Source organism: Rhagoletis pomonella, unplaced genomic scaffold (genome assembly GCF_013731165.1).
Source record: "Rhagoletis pomonella isolate Grant_MI unplaced genomic scaffold, Rhpom_1.0 Rhpom_scaffold_00007, whole genome shotgun sequence".
Classification (NCBI taxonomy): domain Eukaryota; kingdom Metazoa; phylum Arthropoda; class Insecta; order Diptera; family Tephritidae; genus Rhagoletis; species Rhagoletis pomonella.
The window spans coordinates 69,924,852-69,949,660 of NW_023458561.1; the positions used below are offsets into that span (position 1 = coordinate 69,924,852).

A 24,809-nucleotide genomic window follows, 5' to 3' on the forward strand; every position below is an offset into this window, starting at 1 on the left:
CGGTTCTATTTGCTGGTTGGCTGGTACCTGCGCCGGTTCTGTCAGCAGGTTGACTGGTAGGGCCGTGGTCGACTCGGTCTCTGGCGCAGCAGTGGAGTCAGTTGCCGCGTCAACACACATGTCTTGCGACTCCGACTCCTTGCTGCCTGTCCACTTTTGCGAATACAACCCCTGATTCGAAGAACCGAATCGTTACTCACATAATAATCTCGTTACTCACAACACAACATATTGTGCGGGAACGAAATTGTTTTTCGTATCGATACCAAAGTGTGTTGCGTGTATACATATGTATATATGTATGTACATGTATGCATATGTACGAACGAACATTTCCTTACGCTGCAAGATTTGTTGCGATGATTATTGTGAGGTACAAGTGCTTGTATCAAAAGTGACGAGTAAATTAACGATACGAAAGATACGGGTGTTGATTTGATTAGTAAAGAATACATACGGGTATCCAAATTTTCGTTACTTTTACAGCTGTAATGTTGAATCGCCTAGAAAATCGCCTCTTGTAAATGCAGCTTAAGGGAAGACCCCTTTGGAATTTCAGTTTACAGAAAATATCGATGCATCGACTATTTATACATCGAGTAGAAAAATTTCGAAGCAGAACATCGATATTTTTTCAGCAATCCAAATCTAGATTTGTTGGAAATACTGCGGGTGTGTCGGAACTGTTCAATTCTAAAAAGAATATGGAATTCTTTGAATTCGAGTATATAAAGGGATTTCGGTCAAATAGTATGTTGCTATACACCAAAGATGAAAAACAAATTTATAAGAAAACGAATTTTTACAACAACGGAACCAGATATGTGTGCTATAGCGAAAACTGTGGTACGAGTGTTTTCGTTGATGAAAATGAAAGATGCAGGAGATTAAAGAATTCACAATCGCATAACCATCCTACTCAAGAGATTCTGAAGGATAAAATGGTCATCAGTCAAAACATTAAAGAGGCGTGTAAAAACGCGTCTTCAGAAAGATGCTCAGCTCGAGCTATTTTTGATGAGGAGTGCCGGAAGGCAAATAATTCTGCTCATTTAGTCAAATACACGCAGATGCAACGCAATCTACGCCGAATAAAGAATAGGGTACCACCACAAAAGCCATCTTCACCTGAAATTGTAAACGATATGCTTTCGGAGGACCCCTTAGTAATAAAGTGCGAATTTACCGAATATGAAGTTAGTGAGCCATCTTACCAAAGCACTATTATACAACCTAAAAAAAATATGGAATTCTTTAATTTCGAGTATATAAATGGATTTAGGTCAAATAGTATGTTGGTATACACCAAAGATGAAAAACAAATTTATAGGAAAACGAATATTTACAACAAAGGAACAAGATATGTATGCTATATCAAAAGCTGTAGAGCGAGCGTTTTCATTGATGAATATGAAATATGCAAGAAATTAAACGATTCTCAATCGCATAACCATCCTACGCAGGAGGTTCTCAAGGATAAAATGATCATCAGCCAAAACATAAAAGAGGCGTGTAAAAGCGCGTCTTTAAAAAGAGGCTCTACCCGAGAAATTTTTGATGAGGAGTGCCGGAAAGCAAATGACTCGGCTCATTTACTCCAATTTAAGAAGATGAGACGCAATCTGTTCCGATTAAAGAATAGTGTGCTACCAAAAAAACCTCTGTCACCTGAAAATTTAAAAAATATGCTTTCGGAGGAGCCCATAGTGGCAAATTGTGAATTTACCGAATACGCACCTAGCGATCCACTTTACCAAGACACCATTGTAGAGTCTAAAAAGAAAAGAAAATTTGTTGAATTCGAGTATATAAAAGGATTTCGGTCAAATAGTATGTTGGTATATACCAAAGATGAAAAACAAATTTATAGGAAAAAGTGTTTTTATAAAAAAGGAACAAGATATGTGTGCTATAACAAAAAATGCAGGAAGAGTGTTTTCATTGATAAATATGATAGATGCAAGAAATTAAATGATCTGAGTTCGCATAACCATCCTACACAAGAGCTTCTCAAAGATACAATGCTAATTCGCCAAAGCATTAAAGAGGCGTGTAAAAACGCTTCCTTAGAAAGATGCTCTACACGGGATATTTTTGACGAGGAGTGCCGGAAAGCAAATAACTCAGCTAATTTAATCCAATTCGGGAAGATGCGACGCAATCTATACCGAATAAAGAATAGTGTGCGACCAAAAAATCCTTCGTCACCTGAAAAGTTAAAAAATATGCTTTCGGTAGAACCCCTTGTGACAAATACCGAATATGAACTTGGAGGACCATCTGACAAGGGCACCATTACGGAGTCTAAAAAGAATACAGCATCTGACAAGGGCACCATTACGGAGTCTAAAAAGAATACAGAATTCCTTGAATTCGAGTATATAAATGGATTTCGGGCAAATAGTAAATTGGTATATACCAAAGATGAAAAACAAGTTTACAAGAAAAAGTATTCTTACAACAAAGGAACAAGATATGTGTGCTATAACAAAAACTGTAGTGCGAGTGTTTCTATTGATCAATATGAAAGATGCAAGAAATTAAACGATTCTCATTCGCATAATCATCCTACTCAAGAGCTTCTCAAAGATAAAATGACCATCAGCAAAAATATTAAAGAGGCGTGTAAGAATGCGTCCTCAGAAAGGTGGTCTACACGTAATATTTTTGAAGAGGAGTGCAGGAAAGCAAATATCTCGGTTGAGTTAGTCCAATTTGAGAAGATGCGACGAAATCTAAGCATAATAAAGAATAGTGCACTACCAAAAAATCCATCGTCACCTGAAGAATTAAAAAATATGTTTTCGGAGGAGAAAATAGTGGCAAAGTATGGATTTTCCAAATATGATCCTGGGGAGCGATTTTACCAAGGCACCATTATAGAGTCGGAATATAGTTTTGCTATATTTATGTCTCCTACAATAAAAAAACTAATCTTAGAAAATAGTCATATAAGGAGAAGTTTTTACCTGGATGGCACCTTCGGTGTAGCGCCATCTTCAACATTTGAGCATCTGATAATAATCCATATCGAATATTTGGATCATGTAAGTATTAGTGTTCTTCTTTATTTGATAGAACATTGAAATGAATTGACCTGTTACAGATTTTCCCTTTCTTTTATGTTATGATGACGAACAAATCACAAGCTGCCTATATTCATATGTTACAATACATTAATACAAATTTGATAGATTTAAATCCAGTTTCTTTCATGACGGACTATGAAGAAGATTTAAGAAACGCTTTAAAAAGTGTCTTCCCTTTGGCTGAATTAAGTGGTAAGTAATATTTTAAATGTTTTTCAATTTATTCGTGAACGTATTGGCGTAGACTTCGCATTCATTCCTTTTTACTTTTAAAGGATGCTGGTTTCATTATTGCCAAGCAATAAGGCAAAGTGCAAGAGAAATTCCCAATTTCATTGTTGCTTTAAGATGGAACAATGCGCTTAGAAGACTCATGAAGAAATTTATGGCCTTGCCGCTCCTCAAACCAGATATGATAAACACCGCTCTTGGTTTACTCCAGGCAGAAGTAGACAAAATGCCAATGACATCGACTTACTCTACTATTAGTAACGATTTTATTGAGTATGTTAAAAAAAAATTGATAGTAAAGGTAAGGTGACATTGTTTATTTTGTGGTCTTTTAACTAATCACCGTATGTTCACTATAATTGGTCCTATGATCTCATTTTAGGAGGGACCCGAAGGCATTTCTGTCCACAATGCATCTATAAGAACAACAAGTGCTATTGAAGCGTACAATTCAAAGCTAACTATGAAAATGTCGAAAAATCAAAATATTTTTAAGTTCTTGATTGTTTTGCTTGAAGAAGATTTTAAGAAAATTCCTATGTTTAAAAGTGAGCTCGATGGTACATTTAATGTACATGAAAAACTAAGGCCCTGTCTTTATAAAAAACGTTCCAATTTAATACGAAAAATTGTTACAAGCGTTGAAAATGAACAAATTTCTATAACTGATTTCCTTAATAAAATGGCGAATAATCAAATTAACTTGATGGACGAGATATATACAGGGCCCATTTCTGAAATTGAAAACTCAGAAAATGAAACTGGAAACCTAGACAATGAAACAGGAAACTCAGCCAGTGGAACTGAAAACTCAGATCATAAAATTGAGAACTCAGACAATGAAATTGAAAACTCAGAAAATGAAACTGGAAACCTAGACAATGAAACAGGAAACTCAGCCAGTGGAACGGAAAACTCAGATCATAAAATTGAGAACTCAGACAATGAAATTGAAAACTCAGACAATGAAGCTGAAAATTCAGACAGTGAAACTGAAAACACAGACAATGAATGCGACGATGAAGCGCATCAAGCATGTTTGCCAAATCCAATGCCTAGCATCTTTTGCATGGGCGAAGAAAAACCTGTTCTTATACTCCCTTGTAATCATGTAAAGCTTTGCGATCCATGCTTTCATGCTATCAGCGAGAAAGCTAAAGCAGAAAAATGCGCATATTGCAGTGCGATTGTAAGCAACGCGTCAAAGGTTTCAATATAATGTTGTAGTTTAATTTAATTAAATTAATTTAGTATATCGAAAACAAAAACCCGAATTACTTGATTATAGTTGTTTGTTCATATATTTTTGATACATACTTATGAAATCACATTTTTGAATAATTTATCATTTTATTAATTATATGGTACCTTTATATACACCCCGCGACAAAAGATGGCACATCAATATTTTTACCAGTCTTGACTACTTTTCTTTTGATTTTTTTAAGGTTCCTTATTTTTTATAAAAGTCGTAAAAAATACCATATAAATCTAAATTTCAAGACTACAAAAATTATAAAAATTCCACAAAATTTTCATCCCAATTTCATGCATTTTAATTTCTAGAATAATTTATGGTATGCAGTTTTATAGCTTATTAAATTCTAGTTTAATAAAGTGCAAGTTTTAAGTTGCTAAAAAATCGTGTTGATTTTTTATAATTTTTTTTTTTGCTGTCGGTGTCACGCGTTTTCTTCCAAAGGTAGTTTTTTATATGAAAAAGAGTGCATAACACCGTCAGCAAAAAAAGTACAAAAATCAACTAGATTTTTTTGAAACTTATCACTTGCACTTTACTAGAATTTAATAACCTGTAAAACTGCATACCAATAAATATTCTAGTAATTAAAATTAAAATGCATGAAATTGGGATTTGTGGCATTTTTATCATTTTTGTACAAAGTCTGAAATCTAGATTTATACGGTATTTGTTAGATAAAGCGCTATGTTTCTATATAAAAATAATGAAACTTAAAAAAATCCAAAGAAAAGTGGTAAAAATGTTAATGTGTTTTCTTTTGTCGCGGGGTGTACATTACGTACACATATATGCACATATCGTTGCCTCAGAAAACGGATGTCGTATGTTACAAACCACGGTTTTGAGAAAATTGACTTTGAATTTTTGAAGGAGACGTAGTTTGTATTATTACTTTTTATTTTCCATATTTTTAAATTTAATAACTCTAAACGTTAATGAGAAAATTGACTTTTCATTCCGTATACATTTGTCGTAAGTAGCGCTAACTCACCACTTTGTTTTGTCCATAGAACATACGACAATATTAAAGTATCTTTATTAATCAATTTTACGTAGTTACATCCCGAGCTAATAAAAGGAAGAAAGATTCGTTAAGATTTAATTCGATTTTTTGCCGAATTTTCTAAAATGAAATAAATTACGCACACTTCCATTCTTTTACGAAATTTCGGAAGAAAATCTGTGAAGCAACAAAAATAATGCGCTATGTGAAGAATATCTTTCAGAATTTTTCCAGAATTTTCTTTATTTTTCGTACAGAAATTTCTTTACGAGTTCGTGTCAACCACTTCATATAATTTTCTTTGAAAATTCGGAAAAAATCGTTACAGAAATGAGATACTCCTAACGATTTCCTTAAGATTTCGGGAACTTTGGTTTGCAGGGATGTGACCCATTTTACATAAAATAAAATAAATCATTAATATTATGTAACGTACGACAAAATGCACACGAAATATCTCAAAAACTAAGGGAGATATAAAAGGATGAGGTTATTCACGCTTGCCTGGTTATCAGCTTATGTGGTTATATTTTTTTATTCAGTTTACAACCAAATACACTACACAATAATAATTTTTAACCAAATAAGCTGATAACCAGGCAAGCGTGAACAAGCTCAATGGATTGCAGAAATCAAAAGAGCATGTCCAACTTAGTAAATCTGCATCAAAATCCCAAAATCGTGATAGTGTACATTCGTCGATATCCGTTTTCTAAGGCGACGATATGTATACAGTTCTCCACGAAATAATGTTTGTTAGTTTTTTAAAAAAGTATAGCGCTTGTACAACAAACACCATATAAACTACCATTTCAAACTTTATACAAAAATTATAAAAAAAGTTTCACCCAAAATTAAAAATCAGAATAATTAGGAAAAAATGGGTATACACTTTTCAATTATTTTTCTTTTGTTTATTTAATGCCTATTGTTTTTTTTTTTTTAAGTCTTGCTGGTTGTATATAAATTTAAATTTCAAATTATAAAAATTCTGTAAAGTTTTACCTAAAATTAAAAATGTTTTAATCAGAATATTTAGACAAAATTTTTGTAGCCCATTACAATCAAGTGCAAGTTTGAAGCTGCTATAAGATCCCGTAAATTTTTTATTTTTATTTTTTTTTTATACATACTAAAATTTAATGGGCTACTCGACTGCAGTCAAAATTTGTACTAAAGATTCTGATTAAAAAGTTTGAAATTTGTGTGAAACTTTGCTGAATTTTTATAATTTTTGTATAAAGTTTAAAATTTTCATTTATATGGTGATTGTTGTACAACCGGCTAGACTTAAGGCGGACCTCCATAGCTTGCGTATCCGTACGCGTGCGTTTGACATTTACGCTAAGAAGTCAAAATTCATACAATTGTCTTACATTTTCATGCGTTGTTGTGTAGGTGCTGTCATAAAAATTTGTACATTCAATTTTTCTGTCAAACGCACGCATACATACGTACACGCATGCTATGGAGATCCGCCTTTAAATAAATAATAGGGCAATTCTTCAAAAAGCGTAAATGCCTCATAACCATGGAAATCTCGTAAACTTACTTAATTTTGTATGGAAAATCGGTCTATTTACGAAGTTTACGCAGTTACGAGGTATTTACGCGTTTCCATGAATATTTGTATTCTGTTCAGTTCTGGCAAATGTGAAAAAATAAACATTTACAAATGATCGAATTATTTTCTTTGTCGGCGGGCAAAGAATTCACTTTATATACTATATAGATAATTTATTAAAATTGAAAAGGAGATTTAATGTAAGATTAAGAGATTTAGAATGTTTAAAGCTCATGCTACCACTATTTTATAATCCAATAAATTGTGAAATTACTGAGTTGAATCCAGAACTGCAAATAGACACTTTTTTCGAAATTGCTCCTCTTGTAAAATAAAAAAAAAAAATTGTTGGTTAGGGCCTTTGTGAATTGAGGTAATGACATAAAATGTTCTGTAGCACAGACATAAATATTTGTATATACATATCGTCGTTTAAAGTACAAAACCGCGTATCGTGGTTTTGCAAAAAAAGATATTGGCTCACCGGAAGCTCATGGCACCAAGTCCTTATCCATTTATACTAAAATATCGATACTTATATATAAGAAGAAACTTAGGGATAAAAAAGTGAACCGTTTTGAAACAAGTAAATTTTTAGCAAAAAAAAAACCGACTTAAAAACAAAAAATATATATACATATTTCATGATCCACGGAGATCATGTAAACCAGATTAGTATGGGACCACCTCTGAGACACTACCTTTCCGATGCAAAACGAATTATCGAAATCGCTTGACGTGGTCCAAAGTTATGCAATAACATACATAAAAAAAATATATATATATATATATATATATTCCGACGAACTGATAACCTCCTCCTTTTTTGGAAGTCGATTAATAAAACAAGTTTTAAAGCTTAAACAGACGGCAGCGTTGATCCCGATTAACTCGGTCTTAATCCGGATTAACTGCAGTTAATTCCCGAGTTGATCCGGATCACCGCTGCCGTCTGCTTATGCTTTTACTATCCTATAAAATTTAGAGAGCCTCACAACAGGGCTGCCAACTTCGCTCAAACCCTGCCATTTTTGGCCCTATTTTACTTCTAATGGCACTTTAGAAAAATAGTAATATTTCAATACATTATTGTGAAATTCTTTCCATGACTGCTTTTTCTCAACTAAAATTTTCTAATTTCTATGGTGTATACAATTGGTTTATCTTGCTTTGGCATTGGACCTTTGTTTTAAGAATGTTTTCTCATTTTAATGCTAAATGGGAAGATTTAAAAAGAATAGCACCTTTTTTGGGGTGCTCGAGCCCCCCTCCCCCCCCCCACTTTAAAATTTTTCTTTTTTATATAAAAAAAAATACCCCCAAAAGCCAACTGGGGGGGGCCCCCCCCCCCCCCCTAAATTTCATTCTGGCTACGCTGATGATGATGTGTATATGTGGAAGTGTATTTTCGTATTAAAAAATCATCAAATATAAGCATAGAAATAGAGGGCCTGTTCGAGGCACGTGATAAAAGCAGCATTACTGCCGCACTGATGAAAATTTGCAACACTGTTGCAACTGCCCAAATGATAGCGGGTTGCTAGAAATTCACACCGAACGTGATACTTTAATAATTCGCCCAACACTGCGGTTGTGATTGCAAGTCAACACGACGCCAGAATTACAAACCACACCATCTTGAATCGCTCCTACAATTTTTAATCGCAAATGTACAAATAAATACCCAACACGCGTTTCCGTAAGGGTTTTTGAAAGTAACTTCACGTAAGCTTGCTACCCCAGTAAATAATTTCAGAAGTTGAAAGCCCTTCCGAAAGGCCTTCCTGAGAGTCATCATTCCCTTCTCTTTTCTTTTTTTAGGGCCTCTTCCTGCGCTACCTATGGAAGGCCTTCCAGAAGGGCTTTTATAGTACGTACTTCAGAAGGCCTTTTGGAGGAGTTCTTTTAAAGTTGCTTCTTTAATTTATGAAAAATTCATACATCTTTGAAATATTTGCTTACGGTTTATATCAAATATGTGTTATTGCAACTTAAAATGTTTATTGAAATTCATTTGTAATGCTAAATAATATAAATTTATGCATTCGCGTAAATTGTAAATTGATAAGCCCTTCTAGAAGGCATGCAAGGAAGCACTTTTTAGCCCTACTTGGGTAGGCCTCTTAGAATGGTTTTACTTGAGAAGGCCTACCTAAATTATCTTCTGGGATATTAAGTGTTAAATATAGCATTTTAGTAGTAAGTTTATTTTAAGTTTTTGCGAATGTACATACTTTTATAAGTGTCGAGAGCGAATGTTTATAAATCACTTAACTTTAAATAATAAATGCAAATTTTTACGACAAAACCAAGAAAAAATACTTTCTTTTTATTTCTATAAAGTTATATTCCTACGTTTATAAACAAGGTGCCGTTTCTTTTATATGCCGATGGGAATAAAAGCATAAAAAATGCTAGTCGCAGTTATGGTATTTTCTTGTTGGGCTGTATCTGTTCAGATCGAAATAAAAAATTGTTTGTGTAACTTATTATAAATTTTTAACGAGGATAAAATTTCGTTTTCCAATAATCGCCTATGCATGACCATTTGAAAAACAAATAATTTTTAAGCAAGAAAAACCGACCTCAATTCGCATATAAAAATTTAAGAGTACCGTTAATTTCTTCCTGACCCAATTATCGGATCTAAACCAAATTAGTATGGGACCACTTTTGAGGTACCACCTTTCCTTTAAAAAAAAGAAATATATATGTATATAAATCGGTTAACGTGGTCCAAAGCTATGCAGTAACATACATACAAAAAAAAATATATATATATATCGACGACTTGATAACCTCCTTCTTTTTTAAGTCGCTTAAAAACGCCAATAATTCGTAACAATCCGTTGGTCCCTTGAAAAAATTTCGCAACGCAACCTCTTATAAATCGTAATTGGTTGTTGACAGCCTCTTTTAATTCGTAACACAAAGCTATGTCAATTCTGTGCAACTGTACTTCGAACAAGTAAATCTTAGTGGTATAGCGTTCGCGTTTACCATTAATATTTTTGTTTGACATTTTTTATATTTATATTTTCGTGGTTTGGTAAAATCGGTGGGACTTTAATAGTTAAAATTGACAAAATAAACCTACTCAAAAAAATTTATTGAGATAGGAAATGCTTACCTCATTAGGAATTTGCTTCGAAAAAAAAACAAATCAATCAGCTGTTCATAAAAGTTGTAACGAATCGCTACATATGTATGTACGATATCGTATTGCTCGTCACGTAGAAACACATTTTTCGGATTATGACATACGTGTGAAGGTACTCTTTATTCCATTCTGCTTATACGACTCACGTATCACGTAATTGGGCTTTCGTGTGGTTTTCAATCCATAAACGGATGTTACGATTCGAGCCCAACTTCCTACTTTGGAAAGGACGAAGAAATTCAGAATTCACAACAGGTTACTTACTTTTTTTCAAACAATTTTATTTTGTGTTTAAATGTTTAATAATAGTAAATCGTGTAAAACAAAAGTTACATACTTTACAGGGTAGTATTGCATTATGAATATTTTAATTTAGTATCTGTTTTCTTCGCCATTTTTATCTAATAAATATGTATTTATGTGTGAAAATATTGTAGTATTCTAAGTAAATTATTAAATTGTTTTTATTAATAATTCAAATAGGACACTCAATACTTTTTGCTCTTACATTTAAATACTTAGTATTAAATTATAGTTATCTAGAGAATTGTTTAATTATTGGTAGTAAATTAGCAAAAAAGGAGGGGTGTTTGAAATGTGCAAACAACTCTTTTGGTGCAGGTTGCACTAATTCTGGCTGATTGATGAACCAGACGGTCATCGAAGAAAAGTGCTCCGTTTAATAGGTTGATTTAAATTTTTCTTGTAAAAAAATATTTGTTTTTTAAAGTGAGTGAAAGTCAGCCCTATTCTGCATTTCGACTCGAATCGAAATTTTCTCCGTTTGGCAACTTTGGTATTCTGCATTCCGTTGCCTTTCGATCAATCTTCGTAGTTCCGCTTTTCTAAGTTGCAGATTTGTTGACGCGGAATGTTTCGATTGTTATCTCGAATTAGATTTGCTATGGAAGGATAGGCTTTGTTCTTCCCCTCCTCCTGACGGCTTTCAAAATCGAATTCATTTGCGTTCAAATCTTCCACTCTGTAGGAAATGTAAATGTTGTGGAGTGCGTTTATAATAGTAGCGTTCTTCTACGCGATACTTTGTACCAGTTTGTACTAACTATCACGTTTCGAGTTCAAGATGAATTTCTTATGATTCTTCACTCAACTAAAAAGAATCAAACATGTCCCTAAATCTCCACCTTTCAATTTCCGCATCAGCAATCTGGGACTCGTTCTCCTCTTCAAGCAATAACGCCGCGGCTATGGATTTCATTCTTATAATTATGTTTCCACTTAAATTTGGAAAAAAACTAAATTTTATTTTTAAATTACAATGATGCTAGACATATTTAGTTATTTTGAAATATTTACAAACTTTAACTTCATAAGCTGCTATAGTTTGGTGGCAAATATTTCTTTTGTTTTGTTTCGATTTCACACATTCCTAGGCAACCAGCTGATTTCGAATATGTTTTCGCTCTTCCTCTTCTTCTTTCGATTCGATCGTAACTCAGAATACCAAATTACGATTGTTGCGGAGCGGAATGCGGTAATGTTATCGAAATGCAGAATAGGGCTGAATAGGTCTTTTTTGGGTTAAGGTTAAGTTTGGAAAACGTTCGGTTTGTATTCTTTCTCATATGTTATGTGCAAATGTTACTTGTGATTGCAAGGATCACTAGGGGTTTTCACAACGAAGCTTGGTGCTCGGGTGTTCGGTAATTGCTCCCCATGTATTCTGTTTGTTTAACACTATTTTACACACAAAAAATATATATTAGGGAAAATTACCGAACACAGAGTTACAGAGAGCCAATGTTCGGTGTGAAGACCCCTACTGTTTATTAATTCGCAAGTCGTTTCGAATTGCAATCGTTACTAGTGTTTTACAATTTTCATATTTTTTAATTTATAAACGTTTTATTTTTGTTAACTTTGTCGATATTCTTAGAATTTACGAGTACATATGTACATACATATTCAAAGTATGTATGTAGTTTTCATATACTTTAAATAAATAATTGTGAATTTTTCATTACCTTCATATATATGTACGTATTTTTAGCAAAAGTTGATTGTTTTTCTATTTTTTGTTACAAATGATTGGGGGTAAGAAAACCTAAATTTAGCAGCAGAATGATTTAAACTATTTGTTTCGTGAAAATAGCGCTAGATCTCTTTCGAGTAGCATACAAAATTCGAAAGTGTATGCTCTTTGAAATTTACTTTAATACCGAAAGTATACAATTTCTTAAGCGTTCTTCAAAGCGCGTAACTGTAATTGTTGTCATTAGAAGAAAGTCAAGATTTTTTAAACACAGTCTTCGGCAGGGATCGCACGATTTGTGCATTTCTTCGGATGTGTCCCAGAGTGATGTTGTTTGGAATTTTTTTATTGAGCTGAACTCATTCTCGATGATGCACATTAGGTCAAATGATTCGTTTGGCAGTGCAAAAGTCCAATTTTGTAAACTCAGTTTTACATTATTTTTTGTTGCAAAAAGAAACTGGTGTTGATAATATTTGCGAAAGTTCGAAGGAATTCTTAAAAGAAAAAACGCATCGTATTTTGAAATTATTACTGCGCCGGCCAGTTCTACGGTTGTTGATCGCCCAAGAGCTCAATTTTGCAGCAAAAGTGAGTTTGGAAAAAGAAAAAAAAGGCACCACGTGCAGCAGCAATATCGGCTCGAATAAAAGAAACATGACTGTAGTTTTAAAAGAAAGCTTAACAAGCCTTTGAGGGCAAACATTTAAAATATATTTTTTTCGTTTCTCCAAAATCATATTACTTTTTGTATTAGTTACTTACTCAAGATGGAAAATAAGAAAATAACTTTTGTCAAAAACCAAACCATATTGGACAATATTTTCGAGTACATATTACATAAACACATATATGTATGTACTTATCATTTGAACATAAAAAAAAAAATATTAAGTGGTAAAGTCTGTTTTACGCATGTCAAGACATGTTTTACACATTTTATATACTGACTTTACACTTTCTTTAACATTTGCCATCCTTTTACATTAAAATAAAGCAATATTTTAGCTGATATTAATTTCGCACAGAAAAAGTAATCATTTGACCTAATGTGTAATGTACAAATCATGTGATCCCTGCTTAAGAAGTATAGCAATCTGCCATCAAAATATTATGTTAGGTTCGTTTCATCCATTATTTATATAATAAGGGTGTCTTCGAGTTGCTTAATAATTACTGCAATATTGCAATCTTGTTGCTTTCTTCATGCTCTGTTGCTGAAATGCGGCAGAAATCGCGTAGTTAAAAATATTATGTTGAATTTGATTTTCTCGTGATGGGCAAAATTTAGTACCTCGAACCAGGGACCCAGAATAATAATTATTTCATGGCGGAGTGTTAAAAAAGTCATCAAAATTTATAGAATTAGAAGAATTATAAAAGTCCTTTGATAATAATTATGCATGAGAAATTTTTTTTAAGTCATCAATAACTATTATTTTAAGATTTATATAATTCAAGTCTTGAGATAAATATTTTTAGGTCTTCAAAGGCTCTTATTTTGATACTTATAAAATTTTATTGTTAATAATTATGAGTGCGAAAAATTTGTTTAAGTCTTAAAGGACGGGGCCTGTTCAGGACCATTTCGGGATTATTTCAGGACTAGTTGAAGGCCCGTTCGGGACTATTTGGGAACCAGCTCGGAAACAGTTTTGAACTTGTTGGGGAGTAGTTTAGGAACATTATATATATATAGTCCTGAACTGGCCCCAAACAAAGCCCCAACTAGTCCCGAATCGGTCCCCAGTTACCCCCGAACTGGGCCCCAACTAATCCCTAGGTGGTCCAGAACAAGTCCCGTTTTTTAAGACTTTAAACATTTTTCACACTGATAATTATTATGAAAAGACTTTTATAATATAAGTCTAAAAATAAAAGTCTTTGAAGACTTAAAAATATATATCTCAATGATATTCATTATGAAAAAATTTTATAATATAAATCTCAAAACAAAAGTCTTTAAAGACTTAAAAATATTTATCTGTCTGATAATTATTATGAAAAGACTTTTATAATATAACTCCATGAATAATAATTACAGATGACTTGAAAATTTTGTATCTTAATATAATAACTATTGATTGATTTTTATTCTTTTCTCTATAATAGTTATGTCTCTGCCTCGAAAACAAGATGAAGGCCAAATTTTCGCATAGAACGTGATGCCCTTTCGCAAAAATGTTACACTGCCGCATTTATTGTAGCTCGAATACATGATTCAATAATGAAAGGTTTTGTAAGAAAAACTTTCTCTCGCTCTAATTTTATCAATGACACTCCCACCCTACTCCTAAAAACAAAAACAGTGATATTTCTTTTCCAAATTTCTTTGCAAGTTTTAAGAACATTTTTAAATTGTTAGTAGTGAAATTTTTACTTTTTAAATTTGAAGAAATGTTTGTTCTGCATTCGCTGGCGCCAACAAGACAAAATGGGTGAGAATCGTTGGACTACAGAAATTCAATGTTAAGAGACGAAATTCCCTTAAATGCCGAAATGTATTTGTCGATATTCGTGGAGACCTCTTGATTCTGCCAAGTCGCTGTAAAGTAAAGCGTTCAATGAGCCAACGAAGGTATTTAGGTATTGTACTCCACGACACAATCCTGGTGTCTCCGAATGAGATTTTGACGCAATATAACATTGCCAAACCGCATCCATAGGCCCAATCGTCACACGACAGCTCGGTTTAGTCAATGGCGCGATGTAATTGCACACTTAAAAGGTGTACGCACGAGGCGAATGTTGGCTGGCGACCAACTTTATTGAAAGCGATTAGCTGAAAGTAGAATGCAAAGTTGAACAATACAAACGCCTTTTTATGGCGAATATTTTAATATTTTTTTATATTTTGATATTTTTAGTCATTCAAATTTTTTTTCGTGCAACCCGGCGGGAGTTGAACGCAAAAGTTGCCTGAAAAATCGCCTCGTGCGAAAGCCCCATTACGCCACTTCTCATTTGACGATGTAGATCACGTTCCCTATCTCAGTCGTTCAGTAGCTGCGTGCTCTGAGTTCGTCCGGCACCAATCGCCAACTGCGGCTGTGCAAGCCAGTGTTGAATATTTTCCCCAGAACATAAAAAGTGCGACATCAAAGAATTCGAAACAATCGAGCCATAACCGCGAAAGAAACGTAAGCTCCAAATTTTTTTATTTGCCGTTTTTTTGTTTAATAAATATTGCATATTTTCCGCAAACAAATAGCTTCTTCATGTCCATCAACTGGCAAACAAATACAACAAAAAAAAAGCTGAAAGTGGACCATCCATTCTCGAGTTATGCGCCATCTGACGTACGCAAGTTTGGTATAAACATAGAAATATTTATTTTTAATAACAATAGGGGGTTATATTCGATGTAAATAAGCTTGTTTAAATTAAATAATTAAATCAAATTCGTTTTTGTTTTAAAATACCACCATTCACTATTATCCACACGTTTTTATAGAATTTAGCTCCCATTTTAGGAAGTGTGATTGAATTCTTCCCCTTTTTCTTCTGCTTCCAAAAACCATCCCTGTGGGTGGGAGTGCCAAATTTTAGAAAAAAGCTACTTACAAAACCTTTAATAATTGAATCATGGCTCGAATACACCTTTTTACGTATGTACATTAAACATAACACGGTGGTAGAAAGTCAAGAAAATTGTACGAACTTTTTGAGTGGCCAAGTTTAGGTTAAAAAATGCTTTTGGCAACTTTTTAAAACTTTCTTAACAAATATTTGAAGTTAGTTTTGTGACTTTTTCGGGCACGCTACTAGGTCACTCGAGCAGTGTTAATTTTCACTTTTACACAGTGTCATTAAAAAGGTGTTTTACTCTAAATAAGAGAGTTCGTAAAGAAAAGTGAGAGGTAAGTGCTCTATTTCGTTTACTGTAGTTAGTTTGGCTCGCATATGAAAAATAGAAGTATGTACTATATATTTTATATTCTACAAGCACTCACGCGTTTATTTTCTTTAGTTTTTAACCTTGTTTTGTTTATTAATATTTCCATTGTGATTATTATTTATATTATTTTTTAGTTTCATTACATATATTACTAGGCCCGATATGAACTATTATAACAAGTCATGCTTGCCCGCTTTACACTTACATGTAGATATTTTATTTTCTTCTCTTCTTTCCACTTGCCTAGTTACACACTTTCACTAAATGTACATAAGTATGTATGTACGAACATTATTTATTGCAATAGATTTATATGTGTATTTGCATTTTTACAATTTCATTTAAAATGTGTCTTATAGAGTGGTTTAGCTCAGATTGTTTGTTTCTTCAATAAAGTAATTGTAACTTTTTAGGTTTCTTATTTAATAAGACTTTGTTTTATATGCTCCGGCAACATTGGCTTAACATCTACAGATTCACATACTTATTTTAACTGCGCATCCTTAACTCGTCCGTCTGCCATACAACAACAACCATCTTATCGCACACCCATTCGTATAAATCGACACATTCGTACACCATATCCATAGGCAATCTGGAGAGGAAGTGTCACAATAGCACCTCTCTGCATTGGAGTTATTCAAAAGTAGTTCGTGGAAGAGGAAGTTTGAAATTTCTTTTATTTGTGCATTTTCTTTGCATTGTTGTATTCACCGTCCGTCCTTTTTCGTTGGTTGTCCATTGCTTTTGTTATGTTTTGGGTCGTGTCCATTCGAAAGTGTCTTAATATTCTCCTGCATTCGGTGGCAATCTTGTTAGCGTTCTACGTTCTTTGATATGAATGTATGTGTGCTTTTTAGCTTTTGGTTTTGGTTTTTTTTTCATTCAGTTTCACATTCTCCACCCACCCAACATTATCAGATTTTTCCTCAAACGTTTACACCACTTAACGATTTTGTTTGCAGTGATGCTCTTCGTCCTCTTCCCTCTCTTCATTTGTCGTCGTCGGTATTGGGGTGCCTCATGGATGATTGCCGACATTTCTTTATTATCTCTTGCTCTCCTTTTCCTGTTGGTATACGCGCTGGCTAAGTGGCTTTGTGTAGATCCAGTTATCACCAACCGGTCGGAAATGCTGTTAACCAGAAATAAGACGAAAAGGATATTGATAATGTTTGATAATTTTTTTATATGGAAAAAATGTGCGAAACATTCAACAAAAAAATTTCCCAAAAATCAATGGTAAGTCCTAGCTTCCTCATACTTGCACTTTATTATACTAAAATTGAATGGGCTAAAGAACTGCATACTCAAATTTTTTCTAGAGAGCGTAAATAAAAAATGCAATATTTGAATGAAATTTTGCAGAATTTTCCTTAATTTTGCACAAGGTTTGGAACTTTTCTTTTTGGGGTTTTTGTTGTAGAATTAACCATATTTTTATAAAAAATTTGCGAAAAATAAAATATTTAAAAAATAGTTGCCCGTATTGTAAAAAATTCGCTGTACCTAAACTTTATTGACTGACTGTAGTCGTCGTACGCTCGTTTTTGAGTTCATTTTGCTTGGTTTACAATCGAATGTTACTATTCGAATGGTTGCCGCACTCGATTATTCGAATAATCGATCATTGAGTTTCAAGAGCCCTACTCTTTAGCTGGATGTTTGAAATACAGCTCGTTTTTATAAAAACGTCTAGTTAGCAATATGAAACGATTGTGGGAGAGTTTAGATTTTTCTTTTATTTTAGTTTGAATATCAACTATTTTTTGCGATCTGTTTTCTTTCAAGAACTCCGGAAAATAATAGTAATGAAATGCTATTGTCCTTACCTTGTGCTCCCACTGTATCTCTGTCTCTTTCCTGTTCTTCGCTTGGTCACGTTGAATTTGTTCCACTGCGCATTTGGCGTTTGTGGCTTTTTCGATGTCGTTAAATCTATTCGCACAAAAAAAAAAAAAAAACGGATTAATACAAAGATAGTAGAGAGAAATATAAAATTCATAAAAAATAAATTTAAATATAGTAAGAAAGTTTTGTTTTACTTGAGTCCCGCTGTCACCTCCTTCCACACACGCCTGGATTCGTATTCTTCTTGTTCAACGATTGGTCGAACTTGTTTCTTAAATATTGGAATACGATTTACGTCTACGAATACTTCAGTTTTCTAGAAAATTAAAAATTACACAATTTTCACATTTCAGTTTCGCACTGTGAATTGGAATTTCGTTTTGCACATAACACATCTTACACAAACATACATACATATGTACACATTGGTATATATATATATAGAATATAGAATTTCTGTTAATTTCAATTAAAGTAAGTAAAAAAACAACAGTTATGTAGTGTCTAATGAAATATAAAACATCAAGGCAATAAAGAAAGAGCGTACAAAAAATCGCAAGAAATTTAATTTTCTAGATGAACAAAGTAGGAATAGCAACTGGCTCAAAATATTTAAGAGAGAAGTACAAGAATCGTTTATGTGTCGTTTTGTTTTGTTTTGTTTAGGGGTGGACGGAGTGGTTTGTTGAGAGCAAATTGAAGGATACTGTTAGCAGAAAGTTATTGGAACTGATTTACAAACATATAGAGAAAAATTGAGGTGTTGTTAGGAAACATACATATAGCTATATAAGATTTAAGTCCGCAGTTATAGAAAAAATTAAGAAAAATCCGATTGCAAAGTAAAATCTGCCTTTTTAAAAACATGTTCTATAACCACGGACCTTTTGTGTTTTTATAAAAATTCACAAGCATACTGCAACATCAAAAACACAAACAAGCGGTTGTACACAGTTCTAAAGCGGGGAACATTACATTTTTATCATGCCATTTGGCTTCCATAAGACCGCTCCATTCTCCAGCTATTGACACGAATGGCTTCTTCTCATTGGGTGCATATATCTAAATCAAATAGAACAGATATACTAAATGTCAATACGTAAAGTTAACTTAGCTGTTTATAGCACACACCTCTGCAGTCACTTTATTCCGCTTGCCGCCATAAAATGGCTTTGTTAAGAATTCAATTGTAGCATGATATCCTGTCTGCGGGCAACGTATTTCCACAGTGCCACCCAATTCGATCCATGGGACGGTTAAAATAGATCTAAGAAAAAGGGGAAGGGGGAACGAGTCGCCAATGAGCTGCCACAATTTTCCAATTATGTGCAAGACTTTTTTACCTGCCATATCCATTTGGAAACGTTACTATATACTCCTCACTATGGTCTACCAGTGTAACAATACCTTCGCCGATGTTATGCACTCCGATGGAAAGGCCAAGAAATTTCGATTTGGTCCAAACATGCGCGGAGAAAGTAATTTTCTTATTAACATGTTCAGCATAAAAGGCGGAAACTGTAAATGTGGAGCAATAAAATATCGTCACGAATGCTGTTGTAATGCTAAAATCAATCTTTACTCACTTGGCGGATGATGTGAAACCTGTTCCGCCAAGAACGTCAGTTGATTGCGATGACACCAGGGCACCGGCCCGTCACTAACTGCAGTCTCGTCGGGTACTTCACCTGAAACGATTGGAAAACTAATTAGTTTTTAGCCATAAAGGAGAAACAAAGAAGATAATAAGTATGTGTTAATCGAAATTTTAGTCTAAATAACTTCTCAAGGAACAAATAATAATTTAGGAGCCGAGATAAATATAAGTACTACCTAGCTCGGTTGGCAGGTCATCGCCACATTTGAATTGTAGTTAGGATGTAAGCATTTAATATGAAAAATATACTTCCATACGAATATGAGAACATCTCACCTGGTATATCCCAATAGCATTGAAAAACTTCACCCAATATGGGATTGTAAGGTTTTTTGGCGACAGCACTTTTTCGACCAGCGTGATAGGCACTCAAATACCAGCGACAAGTCTCAACAATACGATCACGAGGTGTTTCCATCTCGGCAATTCTGCAAATGCAAAAAAAGTTTGTTTATTATATATATATTTTTTTGATTACGATCTACTACGAATAGTATCTATACCTTAGGAATAGATCCGGATGTGCAAAGTAATCGGCGTACATCTCTAGCAATGAGCGTCGTTCCAAAATGAATGTGGGCAATACGACTTTGGTCAAGTCCATGCCAATCTTCACTTGGGATATGAGATGGGAAATCATCGAACCGTGCGCTTCCATACTGATTGTACAGTCCTCCTCCTCCTCGTACAGCGCATCGTAATCGATGGAGCCTTCCTCACCGTAATTTTGGAATGTTGCATCGCCACTTCGTCGTGGCGCAGATGCTGCAGCAGTTGTTGATGAACCGGTTGGTAAGCTTTCCGAAACAGTAGACAGTGCTGTCTGGTAATCATCTAGTCGATCGACGATCGATGATTTTGCACTCATGTCCGCCGAGGCACTACCCTTCGGTGGAAATGTGTCCGGTGCATTTTCGTTTGTAGGCGATGACGTTTCCACTGAGAAGCTACGTGTGGCACTATACACAAATATAAATGTAAAGAGGAACTAATGACGAACTAATAAAAATAATAATTGTAAGGTTGGGCATATTATAATAAAAAAAATCATCACCCCCAACAAACTCCCATCAATTATACCAACACGAATTTGCGGTCTCTTACATACTATTTGGATTAAAGACATCAATTTTTGTCGGCCCCATTGTACATAGTGCAAGTGTGTTAATAGCCCATCTAGTGCAAATCCTTCATCCTTTTTAGGTCCCCCATTTAGTTTATTCTTCGATTTCGAGAATAAAGACTTCAAACCCCATTCGATTGATACCCATATTTTAATAATTTATTTAATTACATCCCTATTGCGAGTGTCGACTAGTAGTAGATAAACGACTATTATTCGATTATCGCCTTTTCATGGTATTGTGAATGTCGATTTCTCGTTGAATAAGCGACTATGAATAGTTTTTAGTCGCTCATCCTTCTGCAGCTGTTTATTTGTAGAAGGCTGGGCGCCTATAATTTATTTACACTGATTTATTGAACGAGAAAACGACGTTCAAAATACCATGGAGAAGCGATAATCGAATAATAGTCGTTTATCTACTACCAGTCAACACTCGCAATTGGGGTGTTATGAAATAATTTGAATTAAATTTTTCAACAGGTGGCAACTCTTTTCGAAAAACTAAAACCAGTTTGCACATCTACAGACCACGCGCTTTAATTTGACATCTCATTTTTGAAAATCGGCAAAAATATATTGCTTTCCCCCATAAGGAAAACATATCCAAATGTTTAAAACGTTTTTTACTCGAATTCAGGTTTCTCGACTTAGGCGGTTATTGCTTATGACCACAGATATATAGATAAGTAAGCTGCCAACAGCGATATTACTTTGCAGGTGAAAGTGACAGAAATCTCCCTTGAGGTGTTCCTTTTACCGCAAATTTCTTAGTGGAGGCGTCGTTTCTGCAGCGGTGAGGTAACTGCTTCTGGGCTAATGCTACTGAAGGCGCTTTCTATGAATAGGAAGACAGCTAAATATTACTATGTGTGTGTCGCCCCATGTTCGCGATAAAGCTGTGCAGATATGGAATCCACAAATGCGCCTTTGTTGTAGGCATGTGGGGCAGCCGAAGATTCGGACACACTTCTTTCCATACATATGTAGGTGTCCAATATGCGAACTCGTGCGGCTTTCTTCGTTTTGGAATTTTTGGCATATATATAACACATCCGGCTATTAAAACAAATTTCAGTTTAGCGACTTTCAAGAAATTATAGACTGTGGCACATTCGTCCTTAGGTTGAAATACCTTTCATGATTTTTTTTTTTGGTTTTGGAATACAAAAATGTCGCCTTTAGGGACAACATCCCAACGGAAACCTTTAGAGAACAAACGTTGAAAGAAGCACAATTTTTTGGTAAGTAACTCTTTACCATTTCGGAGGGCAGCGCTGCTCGTTGGTCCCTAAAGGGTTAACAGTTGTTGATATAAAAAAAATCATAAAACCTTAAAATCAATTCATTGTGGAATTCCCCTTTAAATTGAGATATCGACCCCAATTCAGGTCGAGCACTTTCACGGTGACATTTAATATTCATGAAAATGTGAAACGATAAAAAGGAACTGCCGATTTATGTCACTATAAGCATCGCTTAAATCCAACAAAAAATAAAAATAGTGAAGGACGAGAACAAAAGCACGTATCCAAATGCAAAAGTAAATATTCCCACACACACACAGAGATTTGTGGCGTCGTGAATTGGAAGCCCCGCACGTACCTGAAGCTGACACGTCGCACCCATTTCTTGAACATCTCTTGGCGAAACGGCGACCGACTTGTGCGTGTGTAAATATTTGAGAAGTAAATCAAGAAGCTTTAGATGCCTCAACAGACTGGCTAACCGACCGACTGAGCGACAGCTGACTGCCGCTGGATGGGCTTAAGTGTCGTGTCAAATGCGAGCACAGGCGGCAGGGCGACAATGCCGTCGAGATTCCTTGGAATGCGTTTACGAGCAATTTATCGCAAAAAAACTTGCCTGCGGTGCGTGTGTGAACGGCGTCACGCATGCAAGTACTTGTCACGGCTGCGGTGTGGTGGCGGCTAAGGACGAGCAGTGTGGGCGTGTGCGTGTTTGTCCAGCATAATACGACTCGCAGTGTGTCCGAGTGTGTGCGTGTTTGTATGTGAATGCGTAGTGCTGCGATTTTTTTCTTAATAAATTCCGAGTCCAGCGGCGCGAATCAGTGTCGACCGGCAGGGCACTTAGCAAACGACCAAATGACACTGAGCACTGAAAATGTTTTGCATTGCATAATTTTAGGCGCCCGAACCTTTTCGCTCAATTAAATTTATTGCTTATTCAAGTAATAATGTGCATACCAAGTAGTACTATATATACGAGTACAATAAAAATATTCGAGTCAGCGCACACAAACAACAAACGGAAACATATCTATGCCGTTATGATACTGCGACGAGCAGCGCAGAGGGGCCAGCACTGTTCAGCAACGTCATCTGCGACAGATGCGTCATTTTAAGTTGAACACATGCCAAATTTCGCCGAAATCAGTCGGTATATAGTCGGTGCATATACATATAGTATACGCTGTGCAATTCGAATTTTACGGTTTTGTTGTACCCGTATTTCGCTTTAAACATACACACACACTAAAAAGAGCCAATTTAGGAAAACCTTCGCCTTTTGTTACGATTAGACGCATCAAAATGGAATCACTGTGTTAGGCTGAGAAAATGCACTAGTATTGAAAAACGGAAACAATCTAATCTATTCTAGATTTGCATTAAAATATTTTGAGTCGATTTTAAAAGCAAAATATGTAATTTGCGTTCGTTGTTTAAATTTTATTAAAGTAAATAGTCGGAACTTGAGCACAGCCGAGGCACTACTGACTGTCGTTTGGAATAGTTGAATCGAGTTGAGTTGGTGAGATTGTCTAAGGCAGAAAGGGTTTAGTAAACAATGAAGTTTGTATAATTTTAGGAGCCCAAAGAGAACAGAGAAGAGAAAGAACAGAGAGAAAAAGAAAAATCTTAAGAGAGAAGCATATTTGGGAATGATGAGAACGATAGAAGTACATAAACAAAAGGGTCGGTAACAACAAAAGGAAAATAAAATTGAAAACTTCTACGAAAATCCTTAGGAAATTAAGTTAAATTCATAAATCAACTTTCAACATAAATATTCATAAAACCGCTTTCTACATGACTTCGCGAATTAAACAATCGATGAAAATCTGATTAAGTGATGAAGTTTGACATTTTTAATCTACATAACGACGCCTCTAAACCATACCATGCTAAGTCACCTTAGACTTAGTCAGACTTAGCATAGTATGGTTTGGAGGCGTCGATATGTACAAGTATGTAGGGGCAAATCCATTGTGAAGTAATAGGAAAGAGAAGAAAAATTTGACACTAATGAAGTTCATTTGGAAATAATTGGATATTTTTAAATCGAATTAAATTATAAAAAATGACGGAAGATTGAGATTTCTCAAAAAAGGTATAAAACTATGTTCATTTTACAGCGTATACTTAGCTTCTTTGAACAGTTGTATAAATTACTCGAACAAAGCTACAACCATTGTACGGTCGTGCATTTTTTATTTTGAAGCTTCAATTTCGGTTTAAAAAAAAATGGCAATGAATGCTCTAGCATGCATACGTAATTTCAGCATCTCGTGATCATCACAGATCTTTTATTTTTGTAATCTTAAAAAAAAAAATCTTCCGACGAGGAATTACACTTCGTCCAAACCCCTTAGTAATATTTTTTTTTTTATTTGCGAACGAAAATCAAAAAAAACAATTAATCAAGAGAGAATTAGTCCTTTTTGTGTTGTGAGAGAATAAACGTTTTAAAGCGCATGTCAGTAGAAGGATGCATTGGGGAAGCAAGCAAAGACAAGTCTCTATTAGATATACTTATAATGGATACGCGTGTAAGTGTGCACACAAATGCAATATTGGCAAGGATTTTGAACAGAATAGAATAAGAAACAAATCATTAATTTTGTGTTTAAATACAGCGACACGGATAAATAAAAAATAAAAGCACAAAAGCAACAAGCAAAAACATAACATATGAATCTTTGTGGTTTTTGCTAACTGCACATAGTATACATATT

General features: G+C 34.5%; 2 protein-coding genes across 6 annotated transcripts; one reads left to right on the forward strand and one right to left on the reverse strand.

The window, feature by feature from the left end:
• The first annotated feature begins 427 nt into the window (after positions 1 to 427).
• LOC118743463 lies at positions 428 to 4,785 on the forward strand. 2 transcript variants are annotated; one of them, XM_036476152.1, is made up of 5 exons: positions 428 to 2,293; positions 2,336 to 3,047; positions 3,107 to 3,281; positions 3,365 to 3,621; positions 3,703 to 4,785. In XM_036476152.1, the coding sequence occupies exons 1-5, from the start codon at positions 525 to 527 to the stop codon at positions 4,537 to 4,539; spliced, it is 3,750 nt and encodes a 1,249-aa protein (XP_036332045.1). In that variant the 5' UTR covers positions 428 to 524; the 3' UTR covers positions 4,540 to 4,785. The 2 variants fall into 2 exon arrangements, with proteins under 2 accessions (XP_036332045.1, XP_036332044.1); XM_036476151.1 differs by having other exon boundaries at positions 428 to 2,288; positions 2,331 to 3,047.
• Positions 4,786 to 17,064: 12,279 nt separating this feature from the next.
• On the reverse strand, positions 17,065 to 23,553 carry LOC118743464 (oxysterol-binding protein-related protein 9-like). 4 transcript variants are annotated; one of them, XM_036476153.1, is made up of 11 exons: positions 21,966 to 22,039; positions 21,698 to 21,889; positions 20,211 to 20,666; positions 19,984 to 20,135; positions 19,637 to 19,738; positions 19,394 to 19,568; positions 19,182 to 19,317; positions 19,026 to 19,112; positions 18,245 to 18,366; positions 18,032 to 18,137; positions 17,065 to 17,334 (listed from the first exon to the last, which is right to left on the reverse strand). In XM_036476153.1, exons 1-11 carry the CDS (start codon positions 22,022 to 22,024, stop codon positions 17,248 to 17,250), a joined length of 1,674 nt encoding a protein of 557 aa, XP_036332046.1. In that variant the 5' UTR covers positions 22,025 to 22,039; the 3' UTR covers positions 17,065 to 17,247. The 4 variants fall into 4 exon arrangements, with proteins under 4 accessions (XP_036332046.1, XP_036332050.1, XP_036332049.1 ...); XM_036476157.1 differs by lacking the exons at positions 21,698 to 21,889; positions 21,966 to 22,039 and adding an exon at positions 22,436 to 23,553; XM_036476156.1 differs by lacking the exons at positions 21,698 to 21,889; positions 21,966 to 22,039 and adding an exon at positions 20,812 to 20,867.
• Between the last annotated feature and the right edge of the window lie 1,256 nt (positions 23,554 to 24,809).

Bases quoted from the DNA above. Each gene is read 5' to 3' on its own strand.
- LOC118743463 (XM_036476152.1), top strand. From the start codon at position 525: ATGCAGCTTAAGGGAAGACCCCTTTGGAATTTCAGTTTACAGAAAATA. The intron at 3,048-3,106 runs GTAAGTATTAGT...GACCTGTTACAG, and splicing joins ATATCGAATATTTGGATCAT to ATTTTCCCTTTCTTTTATGT. The intron at 3,622-3,702 runs GTAAGGTGACAT...ATCTCATTTTAG, and splicing joins AAAAAAAATTGATAGTAAAG to GAGGGACCCGAAGGCATTTC.
- LOC118743464 (XM_036476153.1), bottom strand. From the start codon at position 22,024: ATGTTGTCCCTAAAGGCGACATTTTTGTATTCCAAAACCAAAAAAAAA. The intron at 20,136-20,210 runs GTATAGATACTA...TTGCATTTGCAG, and splicing joins CATCCGGATCTATTCCTAAG to AATTGCCGAGATGGAAACAC. The intron at 19,569-19,636 runs GTGAGTAAAGAT...CCACATTTACAG, and splicing joins GGTTTCACATCATCCGCCAA to TTTCCGCCTTTTATGCTGAA.